The sequence below is a fragment of the Heliangelus exortis genome, chromosome 1, assembly GCF_036169615.1.
Source record: "Heliangelus exortis chromosome 1, bHelExo1.hap1, whole genome shotgun sequence".
Lineage (NCBI taxonomy): Eukaryota > Metazoa > Chordata > Aves > Apodiformes > Trochilidae > Heliangelus > Heliangelus exortis.
The window spans coordinates 135,389,878-135,410,450 of NC_092422.1; the positions used below are offsets into that span (position 1 = coordinate 135,389,878).

General features: G+C 38.2%; 1 protein-coding gene across 23 annotated transcripts in view; it reads right to left on the reverse strand.

Annotated features, from left to right (window-relative positions):
- WNK1 (WNK lysine deficient protein kinase 1) overlaps positions 1 to 20,573 on the reverse strand; it is a 97,285-nt gene that overhangs the window by 38,747 nt on the left and 37,965 nt on the right. For 22 of the 23 annotated variants that reach the window (XM_071768377.1, XM_071768362.1, XM_071768369.1 and 19 more), the window contains exons 4-8: positions 19,753 to 19,910; positions 4,620 to 4,708; positions 3,043 to 3,262; positions 2,494 to 2,824; positions 1,384 to 1,571 (exon numbers count right to left, since the gene is read on the reverse strand). In XM_071768377.1, the coding sequence (XP_071624478.1) occupies positions 1,384 to 1,571; positions 2,494 to 2,824; positions 3,043 to 3,262; positions 4,620 to 4,708; positions 19,753 to 19,910 (986 nt within the window). Of the gene's footprint in view, positions 1 to 1,383; positions 1,572 to 2,493; positions 2,825 to 3,042; positions 3,263 to 4,619; positions 4,709 to 19,752; positions 20,004 to 20,573 lie in introns of all 23 variants that reach the window. The other variant, XM_071768329.1, reaches the window with a different exon arrangement.

The following is a 20,573-nucleotide window of genomic DNA, read 5'->3' on the forward strand; positions in this document are numbered from 1 at the left end:
GCGATTTAGACTCATTATTCTGTCTCCACACCAAAGCCTTAGTTGTTCCTCTGGTGTTCTACTCCAGTCTGTCAACCTCCTGGTATCACTGTCATCATCACAGAGCCTGAGCACGTAGGAGTAGCTTGACTGCCTCTGTCATATATAAACCCAAGAGATTACAGTCTTTCAAGCCAGAAGCTAGCCATCCCAAGACAGTGAAATGGCTTCTACTCTGAGATATGCCCACCACACACCAAAATATGGCTTACCCAGAAAAAGATCTTACTGCGAGGGTTTAAAAAAAATCGTTTAATCAAGGACTAGCAGTACTACATGTTCCACATTATGCGCCTTTTGAAAAGATGGAGATGGTTTGCTTGTGAGTGAAACCACCATGTTTTCCAAAAAGCTAGTAAGATCAACAATTCTGCAGCAAAGGCTACAACCAAAAAAAAAAAAAAAGTGAAGCAACTGTGTCTTAAGTGTCACATCATCTCCCTTATGGTATTATTACATTATACCATAATGTCTCTGCCTTAAGCTTAGATTTTTTTTGTTTCTTTAAAAAAACAAGTGACAAGGAAACCACTGAAGACAATGTAACAGCTGCAGAAGTTCTACTCCAGAGTTAGAATAGATTTCTGCATACTCATATTTCAACCTAAAAACATACCAAAGGAAAAAACACACCAAAATAAAAGGGCAACACAAACCAACATAGTAGGAAAAGTATTTGTGCCCAGTGCAGACTTTCCAGGGAAAAGGAATACGCATGGCAACTGATGAGCAAACCAACACAAGCTAGAAATTAAATTGGGAACAGGGGTGTGGGGTCTTTTCGGTCTGGAATTCTCACATGCAGCATTCTATAGCAGTTTAAAAAAATCTTACCTGCAGAATCTGTAAACAAAATCTCACAGAACACACACAACAATTTCATACTTATGCAATAGCTCAAATTATTCTAATCCCTTCTTCGAATCAAACTAACTTTATCCCTGGTCACCGTACACACACACACACACACACACACACACACACACACACACACACACACACACACACCTGCCTTCCCAAGTGAAATTAAATGTTTAATTTAAGAGTTAGTCTTGTGTTCTGAGGAAGTTACTTCCATACATAAAAAGCCTAACCCATCATTCTGTTTAAGTGCACTCAAGATCAAACAAAAGCTTTAAAAATAATTGTGCTCTTGCATTTTCCCAACCCACACACGCAGTTGCCTTGCAATAACAGCCCCTTAACTATTCCCATGCAGAATTTGTACCGCATGCAAAACTAAAGACACTTGGAGGATACTGACATGCTTTCTTTTCACCTCACAATAGAAATACAAAAATCAGGTAATTCCGTGTGTTGACAACACCAGAAGTTGTTGCTTACCGCTGCAGGTGGCTGATATCCTCCATGCTGCTGTGACTGCACCTGGCCAACCGGAGCTGTGTATCCCTGGACTGCAGCTGTTGGGATGGACTGGTCATGCTGGGAACCATACGACACAGTCTGCTGACTGCTCACACATGATTCAGTATAAACTGATGACCCCTGGCCACTGTCAACTGTCCCATCAGCTGCAGAAGTTAAAGATAAAAATCTGCATTTCAAGAACTGCAGTCTGAATTCAGAACTTTAAATACATTATAATCAAATATTAGATTGATGTCTGTGTCACATCACACTGACATCAGCATTTTACCTTTTGTAATATTTAAGCTGGTTAAAAAAAAATGCTTGCTTTTTTTTTCCTTTTCTCAATACAGTAATTCCTTACTCCTAACCTCTGAAAAATATCAGTCATTTCAGGAGACCTTTGGGAAGATATTTAATAGTAAACTACGCTTCCTACAAAAAAGGTAAACTAGAAGAAGCTTTCTATCTTCACCATTCAATACAGATGTCCTAATCTACCATCATTACTTAAATATTCATTCAAATGTTGAGATGGCAGGAGTGGAAAAGCTAGGAATGTTAATTCATCATTTCATGTATAATAAGTAGAGCAAAATTAACACATTTATCAGAAAACACATTAGTATAGAACACACATTAGAACTGCTTGTACATGAATCTCATTTTCACCTTAAATATAAGTTATCAAGGATTTAAGTAGGTGTTTCTAAAAGCTCTAAATGCTTTGGCCCCAGAGTACACAACCTTCCACATGGCCAGAATACACTGTCCCTATAGAAGGGCAGCTAATATTAGGACATGTGCTTATGTTGCAGTTGCCTCCATTCATTTACTGTATGAACTTAAAAACAAAAAAAATAGCTCTAAGATACTGGCTTCTGATCTGTGCCAAAACTTGGCTCAGCTAAGACTCATCTATTTTGCTGTGCTTTCTAGACATTTGTCAGCAGACAGCAATGGGAGGCAGCAACATCATAATATATTTATTGGTATACCCACCAAAGGCTAAAGACTCTGGGGGAGGCAGTGGGAGTGTGGAATGTGTCAGTGCAAGGGTTCCCAAATAAACCAACTGGCACTTACAAAGAACAGATATACTGGGCTGCTGGAACTGCAGTTGTTGGTGTTGATCAGCTTCTGGTTCTTCAGGCTCCACTTGTGTAGAAACCGATGCTGAAGCAGTGGGGACAGGAGTAGTACCAGTGACAGATAGATGCTTTGACCCTGCATGGGAAGCACTTAATGGCTGCTGTTGCTCCAGCTGCTGCTTCTGACCACCTTCTTCCTGAAGCTTCTCCTGTTCTTCTCGCACCAGCTGGCGCTGCTCTCGCTTTCGCTTTATCAAAGATACCCTGTCCTTGATAGCTTTTGCCATTGTCTTATGATCCCCTTCACAGACATAGCCAGATTCCACCTGAAGGAGGATATATTAACAGAATTCAGAATGTCATAGACAGTCACTGTTTTAATGCTGCCACAAACTATTACTTCGGCACTACTTCTCATTCAAAAACTTCCGAAAGTGTTTTATTTCTAGACCAAAACAATAGCAAATGCAGAAACTGACAGATTACATTTCACTGTCAGACAACATCAGTATTTATGATGCTTTGTGAGACTACCAACACTTACCATTTCCTGTGCTACATCTTCTGGGACATCTCTTTCCAAGTCAAAAGAAAACTCTATTGCTTCGTTATCTTTATATTTGCCCTTGAGTTTTTTGATGTCTTCAATTCGTAGCCAGAGCTTAATGGCAATTTTTTCTCCATCATCTTCCTCTGCCAATTCTACCCGTACTCCAGTCTCTTCTTGGAAGAAAGCATGATTCAAAAGGTCTTTAATAGCATACCTGGTGAATTAGAAAAGAATGTAGAAAGCTCAAAGTTATTAGATTTTCATAAAATACTAAGGAATATCCTTGCCTGGTGATCCCACAAATTTACTCTACATGGCTCACTTCTCCCATGACAGCCTGACAGTTTCAGATTTCTATTTAAAGGCATGATGGAGAAACAAAATGCAACAGTGCTACAGATGTACAAAAGAAATAACATGTATCAGTCAGAACAGATTTAAGCCAACAGAGAGGGGTTTGTATCAAATAAGAACCTTGAAGAAATGGTTTGGATTTACTGAACATTAAGATCCAACACACAACCCTTAGCCCTCAAATGGGTAAAGTAATCTAAATTGTATTTCAGTATATTTCAAGATCTTTAGTGTCTCATTTAGTAACTTCAGCACTAAATAAGATGGCATTCTGTTCGGCACAATTAGAAGCTTTGTCCTGAAGGTACAAAAAGTTCTAAATTCATATATGCACAACATCAGCAGCAGTAGTCTAAAAGTTAACCACTTAAACCAAATGGCAAGTAATAAGCAATAAGCTGCAATAAAAGTAACTTAAAATGGGAAAAAATATGAAATAGTTTCAAAATAAAAAATAAATTAAAAACACACAGCAATGCCATCAGACATAAAAGTTCAACAAGTTAACAGAAGGGAACGAGCAAACATTCATGAACTGTCAAAACCAGCTCTGAACAGAACAACATGAGGCAAGCAGAGGCCAAAGGCCTCTTAAATGATTCTTAAATGATTCTTAAATGATTCTTAAATGATTCTTAAATCATACATTCAATAAGCAGCAACAACTATGTAAAAGCAGAAAACAAAACCAATCCCACAAATCAGCCATCAGACCAGCTACACATTTCCTGTACTGGTGTAAGTTAATCACTTCAAGCAGAAGCCATCTTGCAGAAAATGCAGATGAAAAGGAGCAGAAAGAATTAACAAAATAAAACAAGCCCTTAAAATAATCAGCCATTAAATACCAACAAAATCAAAGGGACAGGAAAACCAAAGGTTTACAGAATTAAAAAAACAAGCAAACAATCCCAACATCTGGGAATCTGAAAAGATTGTTCTCCTCCATTTTCCTGACTAGGTCGAAGTTGTAACATAAGCAGTAGAATTTCCAAATAAACTGACATGGATGTTTACTATGGCATTTGCAGTTTTCCTGATGCTGGTAATGCTCTAAAACAATTACTTAAAATTAATCTACCAAAGAACAGAAGCTGCAGAAGCATTACTGACTTTTCTGCTTTCATCAGAACACAGAAGAGCTCAGGAACTAAATGCATGTAGTATCATTACAGCAAGTAATACCTCTATCTGGAAAAAAAAACAAAAGCACTTACCTCTCGCCTTTGTTTTGCCGAATGCATCCCTCAATAATCTCCTTCACCTCAGGGATTGCTACTTTATCAAAGCTGGCAGGTTTGACACCCTGGAACGTACAAGTAACAGAGAAACTCAAAATTGGAACATAAAAGTAACAGAGAAACTAGAAATTCCCCACCAGTGCAAATTATGGAGAAATTTGACCACAGTCTTCAAGTTCATCTTTAATGACCTCCGCAAACATTTCCCTGGCCTCCCCATTTCTCAGCTACTTCTACTTAACAGAAGGCTTTGGAAGTTAGTTTCTCAGTTATGACAGGAGAACTGTTTAGTTTCCGTGGAAGTAATGCTGGTTAAATAACTTGTCCAATGTTTAAAAAAGGAAGTAATAATTGAAAAAAACAACACAAAACAAAGACAACAACTTTCCTGTATCTTAGTCTCTCCAGAAGACCTACTGTACTCAAATCACACTTGCACAACACTGGGGTTGTGAGTTCAGGGAAATGACTTAGCAATGCAGACTTTTACAAAAGCCCTTAAAGAACACTCAGCATTCCTTTCTCCAATACAGGCTAAAGCCACTGGAGAGAAGAAACAAAATCTACATATGATCAGCTACTCAAATCAGTAAGGCAAATAGGGCTACAGAAAAGACCATCTGGGAATTCTGCAAAACATTGCAGGCAGAGAGCCAAGCTTGATCACTTAATCAATGCCAGAAGCTTTATTTCAGGAACAACTGTCCACCACAGTGATACTTGGCAAACAGTTTTACTTGATTCAGCCTTTAGGTTCAAACTCTGTGTTTAAGACAGCAGAATGAGAGAGGATGAAGACATTCTGTACAAATTCTGTTATATGACCCTGTGTCACTGGTAAATCACAACCAAATAAAAAATTAAAAATAAAAGCAAGAGCGTGAAATGCAGAAATAAATGAAGTAGTAGTACAAGCATCATGATTTGTGTCCTAGCCAGAAACTAGTTCTCCTAATATCTTGTACAATACCAAATGGGGGCATCAAGACATGACCTCCATTGCCAGTGTAAGACAATTCTTGAAACATTAAGGTTTGAATCTGTGAACCACAGCATTTGCAATTACAGACCTTCATTTAAATGAAAATTAAGATAGTAATTTCCATCTACATTTAGATACCTTCTTTCCCTTAGCCAGACAAGGAAGTATATTGACTTACTATACTTACTACCCGAAAAATATCTACCACACTTTTCCACCAGAGGGCACAGCCTACACCAGCTTCAACTGATGCAAACACAGGAGTGAGAAAAAAACTCAGGTCTTTCAGTGGTCAACAGTGTTAATTGTCACATTTGGCAAAGGTGTTTATTTGGAATTTAAAAAAAAAACAAAACACTACAGACAGACACTTTTTTCACATGATAAAAAGTTTGTCACAACAGCATTCTGATTATTTCTTTGCTCTAAACTATGAAATTCTAGCTATTAAGGTTCACAGAACTGAAGAGCATATTGTCACTACACCAAGCCATAAAAGTGTTCCAGGGAATATTAACTTAAGGCTTTTAGTAGCTTTACTGATCATCAAGACTTTTGAAGACCAATGCTTCTGATAAGATGATAAGACACCACACCCAAGTTTGGACACTGTAACCAGGTAGGATAAATATCTTCCTAGAAGGACATCACAGAGCCCTACCGTCTACAGGGTTTTATAAAACTGGAGTTACTGTTTGATAATAGCATCAAGTACCTGTTTGCATGTATGCCTGCTTATATAGCAGACTAGTCAGAGACACCCACCTTTAATTATTATCAAGCTTAAAAAGAGTCCCAGGATTTCAGGTTCCTCTATGCAGAGATAGATGTTTCTAAACATAATTAAATGCTCTACTACATACATACATACATATATATATATATATACACTATTCAATAACTATTCAACTGCTTATTGTAAATTTTTTATCCACATTTGCCTAAGTTTAGCACATTTCCATCTCCTAAATAGATCAATCCCCAGACACAGCAGAAGAATGCATGTATGTTCATTTACACTGTGCCAGCAGCAGATGTTAGCTTTTAGTTTTTCTGAAAAGAGGTTGTCACAGATCTAAGACAACAGCTACAATCTAACAAAGCCAGAACATGAGTTTCCTTTAAATTATTTTACAGCGTGTTCTGTTCTTGCACAAAGACTGAGAAGGTAATACTACATAAGGATTTTTAAAAATCAGTAAATCTACCCTGTATTTTACTATCCTAAAAGAAATATCTAAAACCTTCAGGCCCTTCCACAAGGGCTATTTTACAATAACCAATTTTGTGAATTGCAAACCAAGAGTTCCATTTAAAAGAGAAGCTCCTGCCAGTCTCAAGCATAGCTTCCATGTTCCTAACTGCTCCTCAGAAGACCTGGGAGAAAAAACATCACACTAGGCCCAAACCCAACAACCTGTTACTCTGATTGTTCTCAAGTCCATGAGAAGGGTTACCTAAGACTAGTCTACAGTGGTGGCCAAGCAACACTTTCATTCACATCACTTATACATCAGCTATTATTTTCCTCTTATGAGCACTAGAGGAAACAATTTTTACCTAAGATGGTAAAGGATATTGTGAATAATAAAAACCAATAAATCAGTGACCTCTTTTCTACACTAAACTGCCTACACACCTTAATCTGCCATCACAGAGGAAGCACAGCGAGGCCAGGCCCTGCAATTCACATAACCTTGATATGTCCTTAGGTGCACATGAGCTGTGCAGCCAAGCATTCCTTCATTAGCTTCTGAACTCAAAGGCACTCAAGTACATACTAAGCCATCCAGTATTTCCTGGTTTTCATGACATTTACTGCAAGACCATCATGTTCTAATATGCCTTTCCTGGCTCCAAATTCCTCAGAAGAATTACATGACAACTAAAATCTTTTCATCTACTAGTCCTATTCTCCAGTGGCAGTTTAGTGAGAACTAAGCAACCAAATCCCATTAGCATTTCTTCAGAGTTATCTAAAGCACTAGAAGGAAGCACTCTTGCAGAGGAAAAAAAGAAAAGCATAGACAGGTGTAACAGGCAGGCATGAAAATCATGAACATTTCCTCAAACTACCACCTAAAACAGCATGAGCTGGCAGTGCTGCTGAAAGTAATAGTTGCTTCTTCTCCATCTCCCACTCCCACACGCATATCATTGCCTCCCTTTTGCCAGCACATACACAGCTGCATAATGAACCAGATCAGTGTCTAACAGACTTGAAACAATTCCAGGCAAAAAAGCCTGCAACAGTTTCCAGTGAGATGAAGCTCCCCAATCTGCTTCCCTACACTGCTGCGCTAGGCTCCCAGGCAATAGCTAACAAGGGCAGAACTGCTTCTTTTGCAAATGCCAACCTAAAAAAAAACCCACTGAACATGTATGTCTTGAGAGCACCCTTAAAATGCAAGTGTATTTGTAGGCAGCACGAAATGCGACTGATAAAAAATCATATTCCAGTCTTTGGGATAAGCCAGACAAGAGGGCACAGTCTCAAGTTGTGCCGGGGGAGGTTTAGGTTGGACATTAGAAAGAATTTCTTTACAGAGAGGGTGATCAGACACTGGAATGGGCTGCCCAGGGAAGTGGTGGATTCTCCGTCCCTGGAGATATTTAAAAAGAGACTGGATGTGGCACTCAGTGCCATGGTCTGGTAACTGCAGTGGTAGTGGATCAAGGGTTGGACTTGATGATCTCTGAGGTCCCTTCCAACCCTGCCAATTCTATGATTCTATGATATTTCCTACTTCGTGCATTTTGGATGTGATAAAGTTTGTGATTTTATCAGACTGTGATCAGGTGAAAAATAAGTGTTCCAGAATTCAACATCCACACTTATATAGTTCATTGACCCAGCAGAAGTTAGGTTCTCTTACAACCCCCTAGGTTTTCAAGATGCTTTAAACAAAGCATAGGCTACAGCGAACTCCTCTACACAATTTTTTACTATAAACACGTAGTATTTTGCATTAGTTAGATCACCAGATTACTGGGTCATTTGCTTAGCATATCATTATAATGCAAGAGATAACGAAAAGATAACCTACTTCATAAAAGCATGTACAATCAATACTCTATAACTTTTACACCAAACCAAAATGAAGACTGAGGTAGTGTGATATATCCTCAGCAATCCAAACCTTTTTTAAAAAACTGTTAGATTTGGAACAAAAACACAGGTGGAAAATAACAGAAGAAACAACTGTTCCTGCCTCGCTGTTCAGGATTGTAATCTACATTTAAAAATATACAGGAAAAAAAAATGTACAGTCAAGTTTAAAAGTTAAAACATCCAAGCTACAGGAATGCAAAGTCATTCAGCAAGTTTGTCAAGAATTCTGATTCAGCCCCAAAATCCTTTTCTGTGGCTACACACACTCTATACAGCTGAAATTCTTACTTACCTCTTTAGTACAATCCTTGTGAGAGCAGCAACAGTGGGAATTAACAATCACAAATATGGGACAGATGTCTCTTTTTGTAAAATCCATTGGGAAAAGAGAGACAGGCTCACTACAGAGTTAGTTAGGCGCTAGTTTCCGATGGGAATCCACTGGGTTGTAGACTTAACGCACAGCAGAAGGAAAGCAGACATCAAAATTAAATGGGAGCATTGTTTTCTGTTTGACACCTCTTGTACTTTTCCAAGTCCAGTACATGAGGCAGCAGACATTTGAGCTTTATTTTTGTTTTTGCCAATCAAATACTGAATAGAAAGAATCAATATAAGAAAGAAGTAAGGGTGTCCTTTTTCCACCTGCCTGGCTCTAGCTGTAAGGAGGAGAAAGAAGCAGCAGAACAAGGATCCTTTGCTCCCTGCATGTCCCCGCCTCCCTACCTGGCTGCTCTGCCCATTCTCCACCCAAGTTTCCTGCCACGGTTTAAGGCTGCCTGTAGGATTATCACCCAACTCACTCCCACTGCTGCAGAAGTACCCTTTTCACTTTTCACATTAAAATAGGATACTTAGGTTCCTCAAGTATATCACAATTAATACCAATGCTGTTTTTATTCCATGCATCAATGTTGCAAAAGCAGTAATTTTTGATCCTTTACTGGGCATTTTAGAAATCCTCTCTACCACCTGCTGTAAAACTTCAGAGTGGTAAAGGAGAAAGGAATCATTACAGATACTGATACATTGAGTGGCCTTCCAACTGCTTAGCTAGACATTTTACACACAGAAAAAAATTAATCATAATCAACTACCTGTTGATTATCATATCCATTTTAACAGCACTTCCTGGTATCATGAATAAACCATGTTGAAATTCTGCTTATCACTTCTTATAAATCTTTTTGCTATTCAAGTTGCACTCAAACTAAATATAGATTGCAGTCAAAGCAAACCTACTGCACTGGAATAAAAATCTAGTATCATACACAGCTAACAAAGGCTACATTTTTCTGAGGTACACTGTATGACCTGCAAAGAACATCAAATGTTTCAGCTTTTAACAAGCACACAGCCCAGTCTAACCACAATTCTTGCTTCATTTTTTTCAAAGGTGCTCTAAGTGCAGAGTATGAAGGAATTCTACCGTAACTGATTGATCTTCTCAAACAAAATGTTCTAGCATTGCTGAGACCAGAGGCTAAGAGAATCAGTAGCAAAGTCAAATCACACAAACAAAGTAATTAAATGCTCTATTTTTATTTTTTTTTTCTAAAAAAATGTTGTTACCATTCTAGTTTGAGCCAGTCCCAGGCTGCCACAAACCATTAACTCCAGGAATTTAGACAGAGCATATGATTCCAGTGGAAAATAAGCCAATGATCCTACCTCCTTCCCCATAGTCTCAAAGAAGCCCCTAGGTAATGGTATATATGGCATCTAAATTGGTTTAACCCATGATCTTCTAATTCCACCACCTGCTATTATTTATTTACCCAGCCCTCAGAACAACAGGTTTAACCATTTCACCACCTTTTCCATCTTCATCTGTCATATTAATCCTGTTGTCATTTCCAGAAACCATCTGTCTGATTTAGTTCTTTCCCCATTTCATACAGGATACACTACCTATAACTATTTGATAATTCTCACCCTGGTTCAAATACTTGGGAAAACGAATGCTTCAGTTCTGAGATTTATTCAGTTCAAAAGAGATAAGGGTTGCTTACTAAAGACTGATTGTATTGCTATTCTTAAAAAGCAAGATAGAGTAGTTGATAATGCAGGGGTTGGATGGAGGAGGAATTAAAAAAAATGCAACACATTTAACAAGTAAAAAATACAGCTTTTCCCATTTCAGTATTTTCACAGCAATTAATGCTGGACAATTGATATTTCTGCCTCGAATTAAATCACTAAATCCTGCAGAATAAACTCTGAACTAGATCAGTATCCTAACAGAGTAAATAGCATTACTGCAATACAAGCAGTAGGAGCAGATGAAAGCTTCCAGTAAGCTAGAGTTAGCTCACGAGGCAGCGTTTAGACTAGGACAGGCCCAGTTCAAAAATGACAACTGCGTATTTTGAACCCTGTACCTTTTGAAATTGATTGTTCTATCATCATCCACACCAAAACTCGTATCTCAGTCATTTGAGAGCTTTATATTACTGAAGTAGCTTATCAAGTCTGTCTTCACCCTCTGGGATGCAGGTGTGTAAGTAACCAAAGTCCCATGATTCTTAAATTTCTCCAGACCAGCTCTCTTCATGACATGCAACAGAAAGCAAGTGCATGCCCTAATTTCACAAATACATTATAAAGACAATGGAGGCACTGCAGTGTTTCTACAGGCCTGCTTGCTGCAACCTGACTGATGCAATTCAGAAACCTCCCTCCACCTCAATTTACCACCTATCTTTAAACAATTTTGAGTAATAAAAAACAAGAGGCCAGTCACAATAGTAAAAACAATTTCCCAAGATACATGGTTAAAGCTGCTATACACGCCAGGTGTATTGCTACTTGGACAAACCCTGCTTATTCCTAAAGCTCGTGAAGCTGCTTAAAAGAAGGATCTAGTCATTTGTATGAGAATCTTTGCTAGAAATAACACGTACTCCTCATTTGATGAGACATCACTGCTCCACATTTTGTCTTCTGCAACTGATCTCCAGGAGACATGAGAACACTGACTACCCATTTAACCACCTTCTTTGCTATACTCTCAATACTATGTTTCTACTTATTATAAAGTCAGAGGACTTAAAGCATTAGAAGGTTTGGAACTCCATATTATATGCAAATCCTCCTAGTCAACAAAGCCAATTTAAGACCATTGTGGTAGGCTACAGTTCCACTACTTTGTTTCCACACAGTTAAGCTTGAACAGAAACTAGTCCTAAGTCTTACCAGAGATCATCGGCTGCAACCCTTGGCAGCACCCTCAAGTAAAAATCTACAACAGAGTACAAAAAACACTGTATTTGTGGTAACACTGAAATGTAATTTATGTTGTGCACTACTGCTGAATATACACCATGTCTTCCAATTCCCCCAGTGACTAATTATCTCGCCCAACACACATAGTATTTAAAGCTTTTACTCATACAGAAGTCTTCTCTACTTGAACACATCCACATAAATAAAAATATCAAAGGTGCTAAGCAACTGGAACCCTTATGACTAGCTAAGCAGATGGTTTTCATTAAGAAGTAGATTAATTAGTCACAGCACCTACTGTAAATAGCAGCAGTTATAATGAATAGAAGAAATTTCTCAAGCTCTAGAATAAGAAATTTTGTAACTACAAGTTTTAACAGTTCCTTGGTGTACTGCTGGCAAACAAGTAGGATGTTGATGCATCTAACAGTGGTAAGGGCCTTGTTTAGAAACACACAGTATAAGGACAGGTCTTCTGAAGCAACAATAAATTCCAAATGAAGTGTGAAGTGAACCAGGCACATATTTTTCAATTTTTCGTCTTGTACAAGAGCATAAAAGCTAAGATCAGTTTAATCTATCATGCACAGTTTTTTAACCTCACACTTAGAAGCAGGGATGCTGACTATCATCTGAACAACAATAGAAAGTGGTGAATATCCTGAGGTAGCTGAATGACCCTTTACTTTGTCCAGACTTCAGCTTGGAAATAGCTTTCAAAAATACACACATGACCAGACGCGCATTTCAGCACTATAATTTTAGAAATGCCTCAGTCATATAATATTAAAAATATCTTCTATTTTCAGAATGGAAAATACCTTTTTGAAAAATCAAACTGTATTAGTTGCATTCTCTGTTTTAAACGTCTACCACCATCTAGTAGGAAAACATAATCTAGCACACATTTCTAAACTCAAGTTCCACAACAGTAATTCAAAAGCCACAGATAAGGTCCAGTGGGCTTGGAACTGAATTTAAAAGAACAAGACAACATTAAATCTTTTCCATGGGCCACAAAACATAGTTAGTACCAGAACTAGCCTTGAAGATGCAAATGCCACAAATAGCACACAATTGAGACAATGCACCAGAAGTTGCCCCCTTTATGACTTACACTAGTAGGAGTGAAGAACTTCTATATTTGTGTACTAAAAGATCCAACCATTTCAGAGGGTGGTCCTAAATAGCATCCCTGCTATGCAGAGAACTATGATGGTGATAATGGGTAGAAACATCTCTAAAACAAGCTTACCTCCAAACAGAGTCACAGGTTCACAGTGTGAGGAAGCTTTTAAATACCTTACCTATAGAGCAAAGCAAGACCTTTTTTCACCCCCTTGTAGTGCAAAAACCTTATGTACTTTAAGCAATGAAGTTTTTTAAAAATACTTTTAAATCCTGGATTTTTTCTCTGTATTTTTGAGAATATCTACAAAAATATCTGCAAAACCACATTCAACCTTAGTAACTTTCACTCTTCTACTACAGAAATAACAAAAGCATTCAAACAGAAATACAGGCCTCCATTTCATTGCCTTCTCTGGCAGCTCTAAATAACCTCGAAGTAACTTTAAAGGGTTTATGTAAAATTTTGGTGGAGTTCTCACCTATGAATCACAAAGTCTCAAAATAACTTATTTTTACTGAACAATCCTGTGAGTTTCCACAAGACTAAAATTTTCCTGGACTTATCCCATTCCTATCCCTTTGCAACTACTGCACAACAGTTGACAGGACAAGGAAGCCCATGCGTTCTTAATGTCAGTATCTTTGGCTAAAGGCATTATACTGACAAATAAAATTGAGCTATCAGTCTCCCCTTAGTAATGCTTTATTAATATATTAATGGCTCTCATCACACTGTAAAGTCAGGCATTTTAAAACCACTTCCCACTTCGCTGTTCCTAAGAGCAGACACCTTCCTATCTCTTAATTTAAACTCTGTTAATGTAAGAGCTAAGTAGATGTCAGTATGTGACAGAATATTAAATATTAGTATCATAGTTTTAAGAGGCCTTATCCTTGACATATAATGAACTTAAGTTTTTAGACATAGGTGGCTTATTCAATATTCTAATAACTTATTTCGATTTCTAAAATACATTTGGAACTATGCAGTGAACTATGTAAATAAGAAATACCTCCTTTTGCTTCAAACCAAGTTTACTGTAAAACACAAACACTGACAAAATATTTCCAGCTGTAATCTACAAGCTTTTTTATGCTGAACAGTACAAACGCCTCCATGATCAATTCATAAAAGTGAGTTACTTTTAGATAGGAATTGAGTTGAATGAGTCTTGTTTCCTTCCAACTTCAGGTATCATATGCCCTACCTGTGCAAACCATACACCATGTTATATCTCAGTGTTCAACATGATCCCTGTCACTTAGATAACTGCAATTTCTTAAAGAGCATTTCTAATCTAATATGTAAAGCTTCTTGATATATTAATGCTTCAAACCCCTGAATTCCCATCTTCCATTTTTAAGGCTATGTGTTTCTGAAATGATGAGTCAGTGACTGAACCCAGGAAGATTCTTCACTCTTAAAATGGTTCCAGAAAAATGCTTCCAACTGAGCTTAACAGCTAAAATAGGCAAGTGGTAGAAAGGCACTTAAGCACTCCTTAGTCCATTCAGTGCCATGCAGGAATTGTATCTGATGCATAATTTTTTTTTTCCATTTGATACTTAAATGCCTGAAGTTTCTTCTTTCAATAAATACAAGAGTATGCCCTTTCTTAGAATTATTCTGTTGATTGTGCTTGGTTGAAGGTTCATGGTCTTACAGCACCTGCTTTAACAAAAGACTGATTGCTCTGTTTGAGGGTTACCTCCCCCTATTTTTCTATTAATTTATTTCCAGCACTTTTTCCTCTACAAAGCTTGTTAGAAAGAGAGTTACTGTATTCGAGTCAGGCCAAGAAGCCAAGTTATTCAAGGTAAAGAAACAGAATATATGTCTTTAAAAAGTTGCATATTGCTTCCAGAAAGCAAAAGAGGAAATTCATCAACATGCATTAAGTACTTGCAAGTAGAATTAATTATAACTCTGAAGGTTAAGCATTTATATTTGCTGCCTAGGATCCCTCAGGAAGAAGGAAAAGAGGTGGGATACTTTGCCCATTACATGTGGTTAAAATGAAGTTGCTTACAAGTCTAGATAATTATGATGCTCAACTTTTGAGACACTAGGGAAAAGATTAATTTCACATCAATTCAACAAACTGCAGTGCTTTGTAAGTGCCTGGTTTCCAGACAAGAGAATGACCTTCATTCTAACCAGTGAGCTTCAGTTCTCACCAGTTAGGGAAATTAAGGCTTTAAACCAGTTAAGATACTGCCTAGTCAGGTTACTCATTATATACTTTGTTCCCTTGGGCCTTTTTTAAAGCTCCATAGAACAGAGAAGAAAAATGTTGTGCCAAAACTGTGGAACATTTCAGTACAGAACAACTTTAAAGTCAAAATGCTTTTCTCCCCCCTCCCCCTCCCCTCCACCTCCTTCTCATCTTAAGGCCAGCTCAGAAGGCAGACATTTGTTTGCAGAGAAGAGAATGGACTTTGTTGAAAGCAAGGGTAAGTGCAAAATTTCACTTTGTCAAAGTAAGTGTGGATTAAAAGTATAGAGTACAAGTCCATCAGGAGAACTTAAATGGTAAGTTTATATAATTGAAAGCAATTGGAGAAAAAAGGGGGGTTTCTGCTTTTACTCAGCTGTTTACTACCATTTGAAACTGAAGATGATCTTACTTTACTGCAATGAACATGTTTGTATTTTTGTTAGTGAGACAAAGAATGAGACAAACTTGCATAATAAATGCGTTACTTGTCTTTTTACTAGTCCTGGGATTAGTCAATTACCTAGTAAATTTAAAACCTGGGACATTCAAGTATTACACATCCAGTAATCAGTGCATCTACATACTCCTAAAATTTATCTCTGTGCTGCAAAAAGAAAGCTTGAAGGAAATGTAGCACAGGAGTAACTGAGGTCTGTACTTTACCTGAGAATGGCAACTGCAATATGGGCAAGAAAAAAAGCTACCTTTTTCAGGCAACTGCATGAGATACATCGGTCTCACCAGAGGCTGAAGCAAAGCAGCTGAGGCTGCTGTGGTTAGTTATGCCTTCACTGCCTTGCTTTCCAAACAGACTAAATTAAGAAATCATACTTAAGATGTCTGTTCTATAAATACCTCTGTTTTGATTTAAATATACATGTAGCCCCACTTCAAATATCTCCTGTGACAAATTGTTTAATTGAAATATGCACAGAACAGGTCAAAGATGGTATAACAATCTCCAGAGAGGAATAAAGTCAGGCAGGGAAACATTCCTGAATTTTCCTTTGATATTATATTCCTTTTTTTGTGCAAGTAAGTACGTAACAGAATTAAGTACCTTGATTATGCTTGGTATTGAAACTGCCTGTATTACTTTGATATGGTGCAGAAGTGCAAAATCACAAAAAAAAGGAGGGAAGGAGACATTTCCTCATCTATTAGTACATCACACACATACAGTTCTGTCTGCATAAGAGGGCAGAGGAGGAAAAAAAAATTGCAGGACAAGGCAAGACTACTTTAATAGTACATCTTACCTTCAGTTACTTAAAAATGTTTTTTTAACTGAGGCCAAGTAGCCAGTAAGGTAAAGCCATTCAGTCCCAGCAGAGGAGACATACTACTTAAGCCTCAAAGAGTTAATTTTCTTCCGTAAGGTAAAAACAACAGAAGTTGCAATTTGATTAACTACTAATTTATTTAGAACAATTTCCAAAGAAGAGGAAAGGAGAACTTCAATGAAGAAAACAGTTTTGGAGGTTTATTCATTAAACCATAATGTTGTAATTTTGTCTCAAAGAGGAAGCCTAATCTCTTCTATGCTTGAGTGACAAGACATGCAGATCTTATTTTCCATTCTAAAGAAACTGCTATTGGTACTGAAAGGGTCTGGACAGTGTATGCTAGAGGATGCAAGTACAAACAGATCAATTGCTGTGTCAAACTCCTGCTGACTTCCTTACCAGAAGTATAAAACACTCAGCCTAACACCTTGAGTCCTATAAACTGTAGACAGCTTTTTTTCCTTTTTCCTTTAATTCAGGCATTTACTTTGATTCTTACACTGAAAGAACTCTTCTAGTCAAAACGAACGAGAAAACCACTTATGTTGCACTTCTGTTTCCTGGGCCAGGGAAAATTCAGAAACCTCACCCCAGCACCGGTGTGAGGAAAACCAGGAACCTGCCCATGAGATTATGTAGACAAAACATCTTGCTAAGAGCAAACCCATGCAGCAGTGTTATTATCCAAAAAAATGTCTCATCTGATATCCAGATCTTTGTTTACCTAACTGTACTATTTAATCTGAAAACTGCTTCCAACCACGAGAGAAGACCCTAAACACATAACTGAGTACTCTGAGCAATTCTGGCAAATGCCCCAAGCCAAGGCTGCAGTATCTGGGCATCAGCTACAGCAATTGTTATCACAAAAGGTGTATGGTCAAAATGCAATGAGGCTGAAGGCCACCCTAGAAGAGAGACAAAATGGGAGTAAAGAATATAAGCTGGTAGTATAAATTCTAGTCTGAGAGGACACCCTGGGCATTATGACACATTTTACAGGCTTCTGTCCTAAGCAATAGCAAGGATTTAGGCTAACAGAACAACTGCTTTTTACTAAGCCTAATAGCTACTGCAGCAGGGGTGAGAGAAATAATTGAAAGAGATATTACCTGCACATCATATTGCCTTTGGGGTTACAGCCATTGGTAAACTCTCACATGGCATGATATTTCATGACTGTCAATAGCAGACAATTACTACTGACTCTCTCTCTAATCTATGTATTCACCTAGACAAAATAATCCTTCCATTTAATGCGCAACAGGACTAAAGCTGCTACCTCAAAATATTCCTAGATATGCCTAGGAAAACAGCAAACTAAAGGGTTGCAATAGAAATGTTAAGCATCTTCCACAAACTACAGTCATCTTCCCACACACATTAAAAGAAAGTGTGTTGGTTAAGTACCGTTAGCCACCTAACATGGGAAGTTTTTTGGCTCCCCTCTGTCACAGGGGAGGAGTGACAGATAGCCACACATAGTTAACACACTGACTTTTAAGTTGTGACTTTTTCAGCCAGTTCACCCCTCTACCACCATTGCAGATGTTAAAAGGAAATCTTAATTTCTTTAACAGGGAACAAAGGACAACGGCAGAAAACTCTTTCTTCATATTGGTTCACAGGGACTTCGGAGCGGTAAAAAATATGAAGAGTATTTTACTTCACTTTCATAACTTCATTCTGCTCTCCATGTTATAGAAGAAAAGCTAAATTCTCTATTATCAGTTAAGCCAGATTTGTGCTTTATTTCCAGATGATACTGTGTTTTCCTCACTGAAGGGCTTCCTTGAAAGTTATACAAGTTATGATTGTGGTTGGGTTTTGATGCTGGGTTTGTTTGTTTGTTTTGTTAGGTTTTTTTTCCCTCTCTAAAAAACTGTTTTGCAGCTACGGGGAAATAAATGCACACAGCCTTTCCACTCTCTGCTTAAAAGCAGGTAAGTGTACATTTCAGTTTATTTAGCTTCCTAGCCTTTGCTTCTTCTGAAAGAAAACAAGACTTCCTCTATTTTATATCAAAAGTACTTTTTAGGGCTGTCAAGCAGTAGATGGAACAGCAGAGGGAGAAAAAAAAATTAAAAATGAACAATTAAATTCAACCTGTGAACCACCACCAGCAGAGTAGGGCAGAACGTGGTATTGGACAGACTGAAAAATTACTAGTGTTCCTTACCCTCTTGGAAGTTCAACAATCAACGAGAAACAAAGGGGAGAAAGAAGCATCAAGCACAATGAAGAAGTGGTAAGGTGAACTCTGGTAAGTCTCTAGGTCCAAGGCTTTCCAATTGCCAAATATTTCACAGACCAGGAAAGAGACATCTTTAAGACCTGGGGATTTCCAAGCCTGAAATTGTCTCAAGAATTGATTATTCTCACCAGAGCCCAGTTCCTAGCACATTTTCAGGAATGGGCAAGGCAGTTATATCAGGTATCTATGCTGAGAAAAAGTGCCCATCCCATACTGAAATAAGGCTTCTTTGGCTCTACCCAAGACACATACACAAGCACAGTAAAAGGTAACACTAAAACTGTTTTGGTAAGATACTTTGTTTTTTTTTCACTGATCTTGTTGGTTTCATTCACAATACCTCCCACCACCACTACTACAAAACTACTCTCTCAGGGTGGAATAGCTTCTTGTCGCCTACCAAATTAGCTAAGGGCCATTAGGAATTCAGTAAACTACTAATTTAATCATTCTAAGTAACAATTTATTATTTACATTAGCAGGCAGCTAAGCCAAAGCGCTCTAAATTTGTGTTCCAGCTTTATTCCACAGAAAAAGTTACCACCTAATCTTCAAGACTGACATACTCCCACCACCACCCCCAGAGAGGCTTAGAAAATAGTTATTCTAATGTGCTGTATTGTTTGTGGCTTTATGTTAGTTCTGAACCCTATGCAATACCTTTTTATATACTGAAGGAAGAGTATGAACATCCGCAAAATTTTGATTCCGTTCATGTATTTTACAGGCTTCTGACTGACTGTTTGGTAAGCTGAATCACCCTGTACCTTTCCACACATCCCCCAATAAACCTTGTTAGCATCTCTCTCACACACACACTTGCACAGCACCATGCTACCCAGCTCCACTGCTTTGTTGGCAGCAGTAGCAGCTCAGAGTCAGCAGCGGGGAGGGACTTACACTGGTCACTCGACGGTAGATCTGCGCAGCATTTTGGCACTCAGAATAAGGATACTCAGACGTGGCCATCTCTAGCATACACATCCCAAAAGCATATACATCAACGGATTCATCATATTTCTCCTCATACATCTCGGGGGCCATGAACTCTGGGGTACCTTAAATTAAAAGAACGATTCAGACTCTAAATGTCTCAAAGCGAGCAGAGGCTGCTGGCGTTACTCACCGCAGGGGGAAGCGGGTAGGCAGACCTGTGAGACAAGAGAAAGTGGAGGCAAAAAGAAGAGGGAGGAAACCCTCAGTCACTCTGTTGCACCAACGTACTTTATGAGTCTTCCATTGCAAGGTCTTTATGGAATAAAAATGGCGTGAAAGGACTGATGCAATGCCTTTTTACACGTTAGTTAGTGTAAGTATCAAATCAGACTCGGTCAGGCTGGAGTCAAACGCAGGAGAGGGGATCAGAAGAAGAGAAACTGTAGACTAGCCATAGGCTGCAAACCAAATACTAAGGAGAGTTAAGACACTTACCTTCTCTCCCTGTAAGAAAGGAGGCACGTTAAACCTTGCTTAAAAATTACCCGAGTACCCTCTGCTGCAAAAAAAATAGTATTGGTAAGAGCCCATAGCTAGTCTCTAACCTGGTGCTCTCCATCTACTTTTTGACGTAGAATGTTTCACAAAAGGCCTTGCAATGAAAAACTCTGTTGTTACAGATAAAAATCTTTATGAAAAAAGGATAAAAAATAATTTTCTGCAAAGGCCACTCACCAGAGCCCTTTTCTTCATATACTTACCTTCCCACCTGCAGTATATTTATA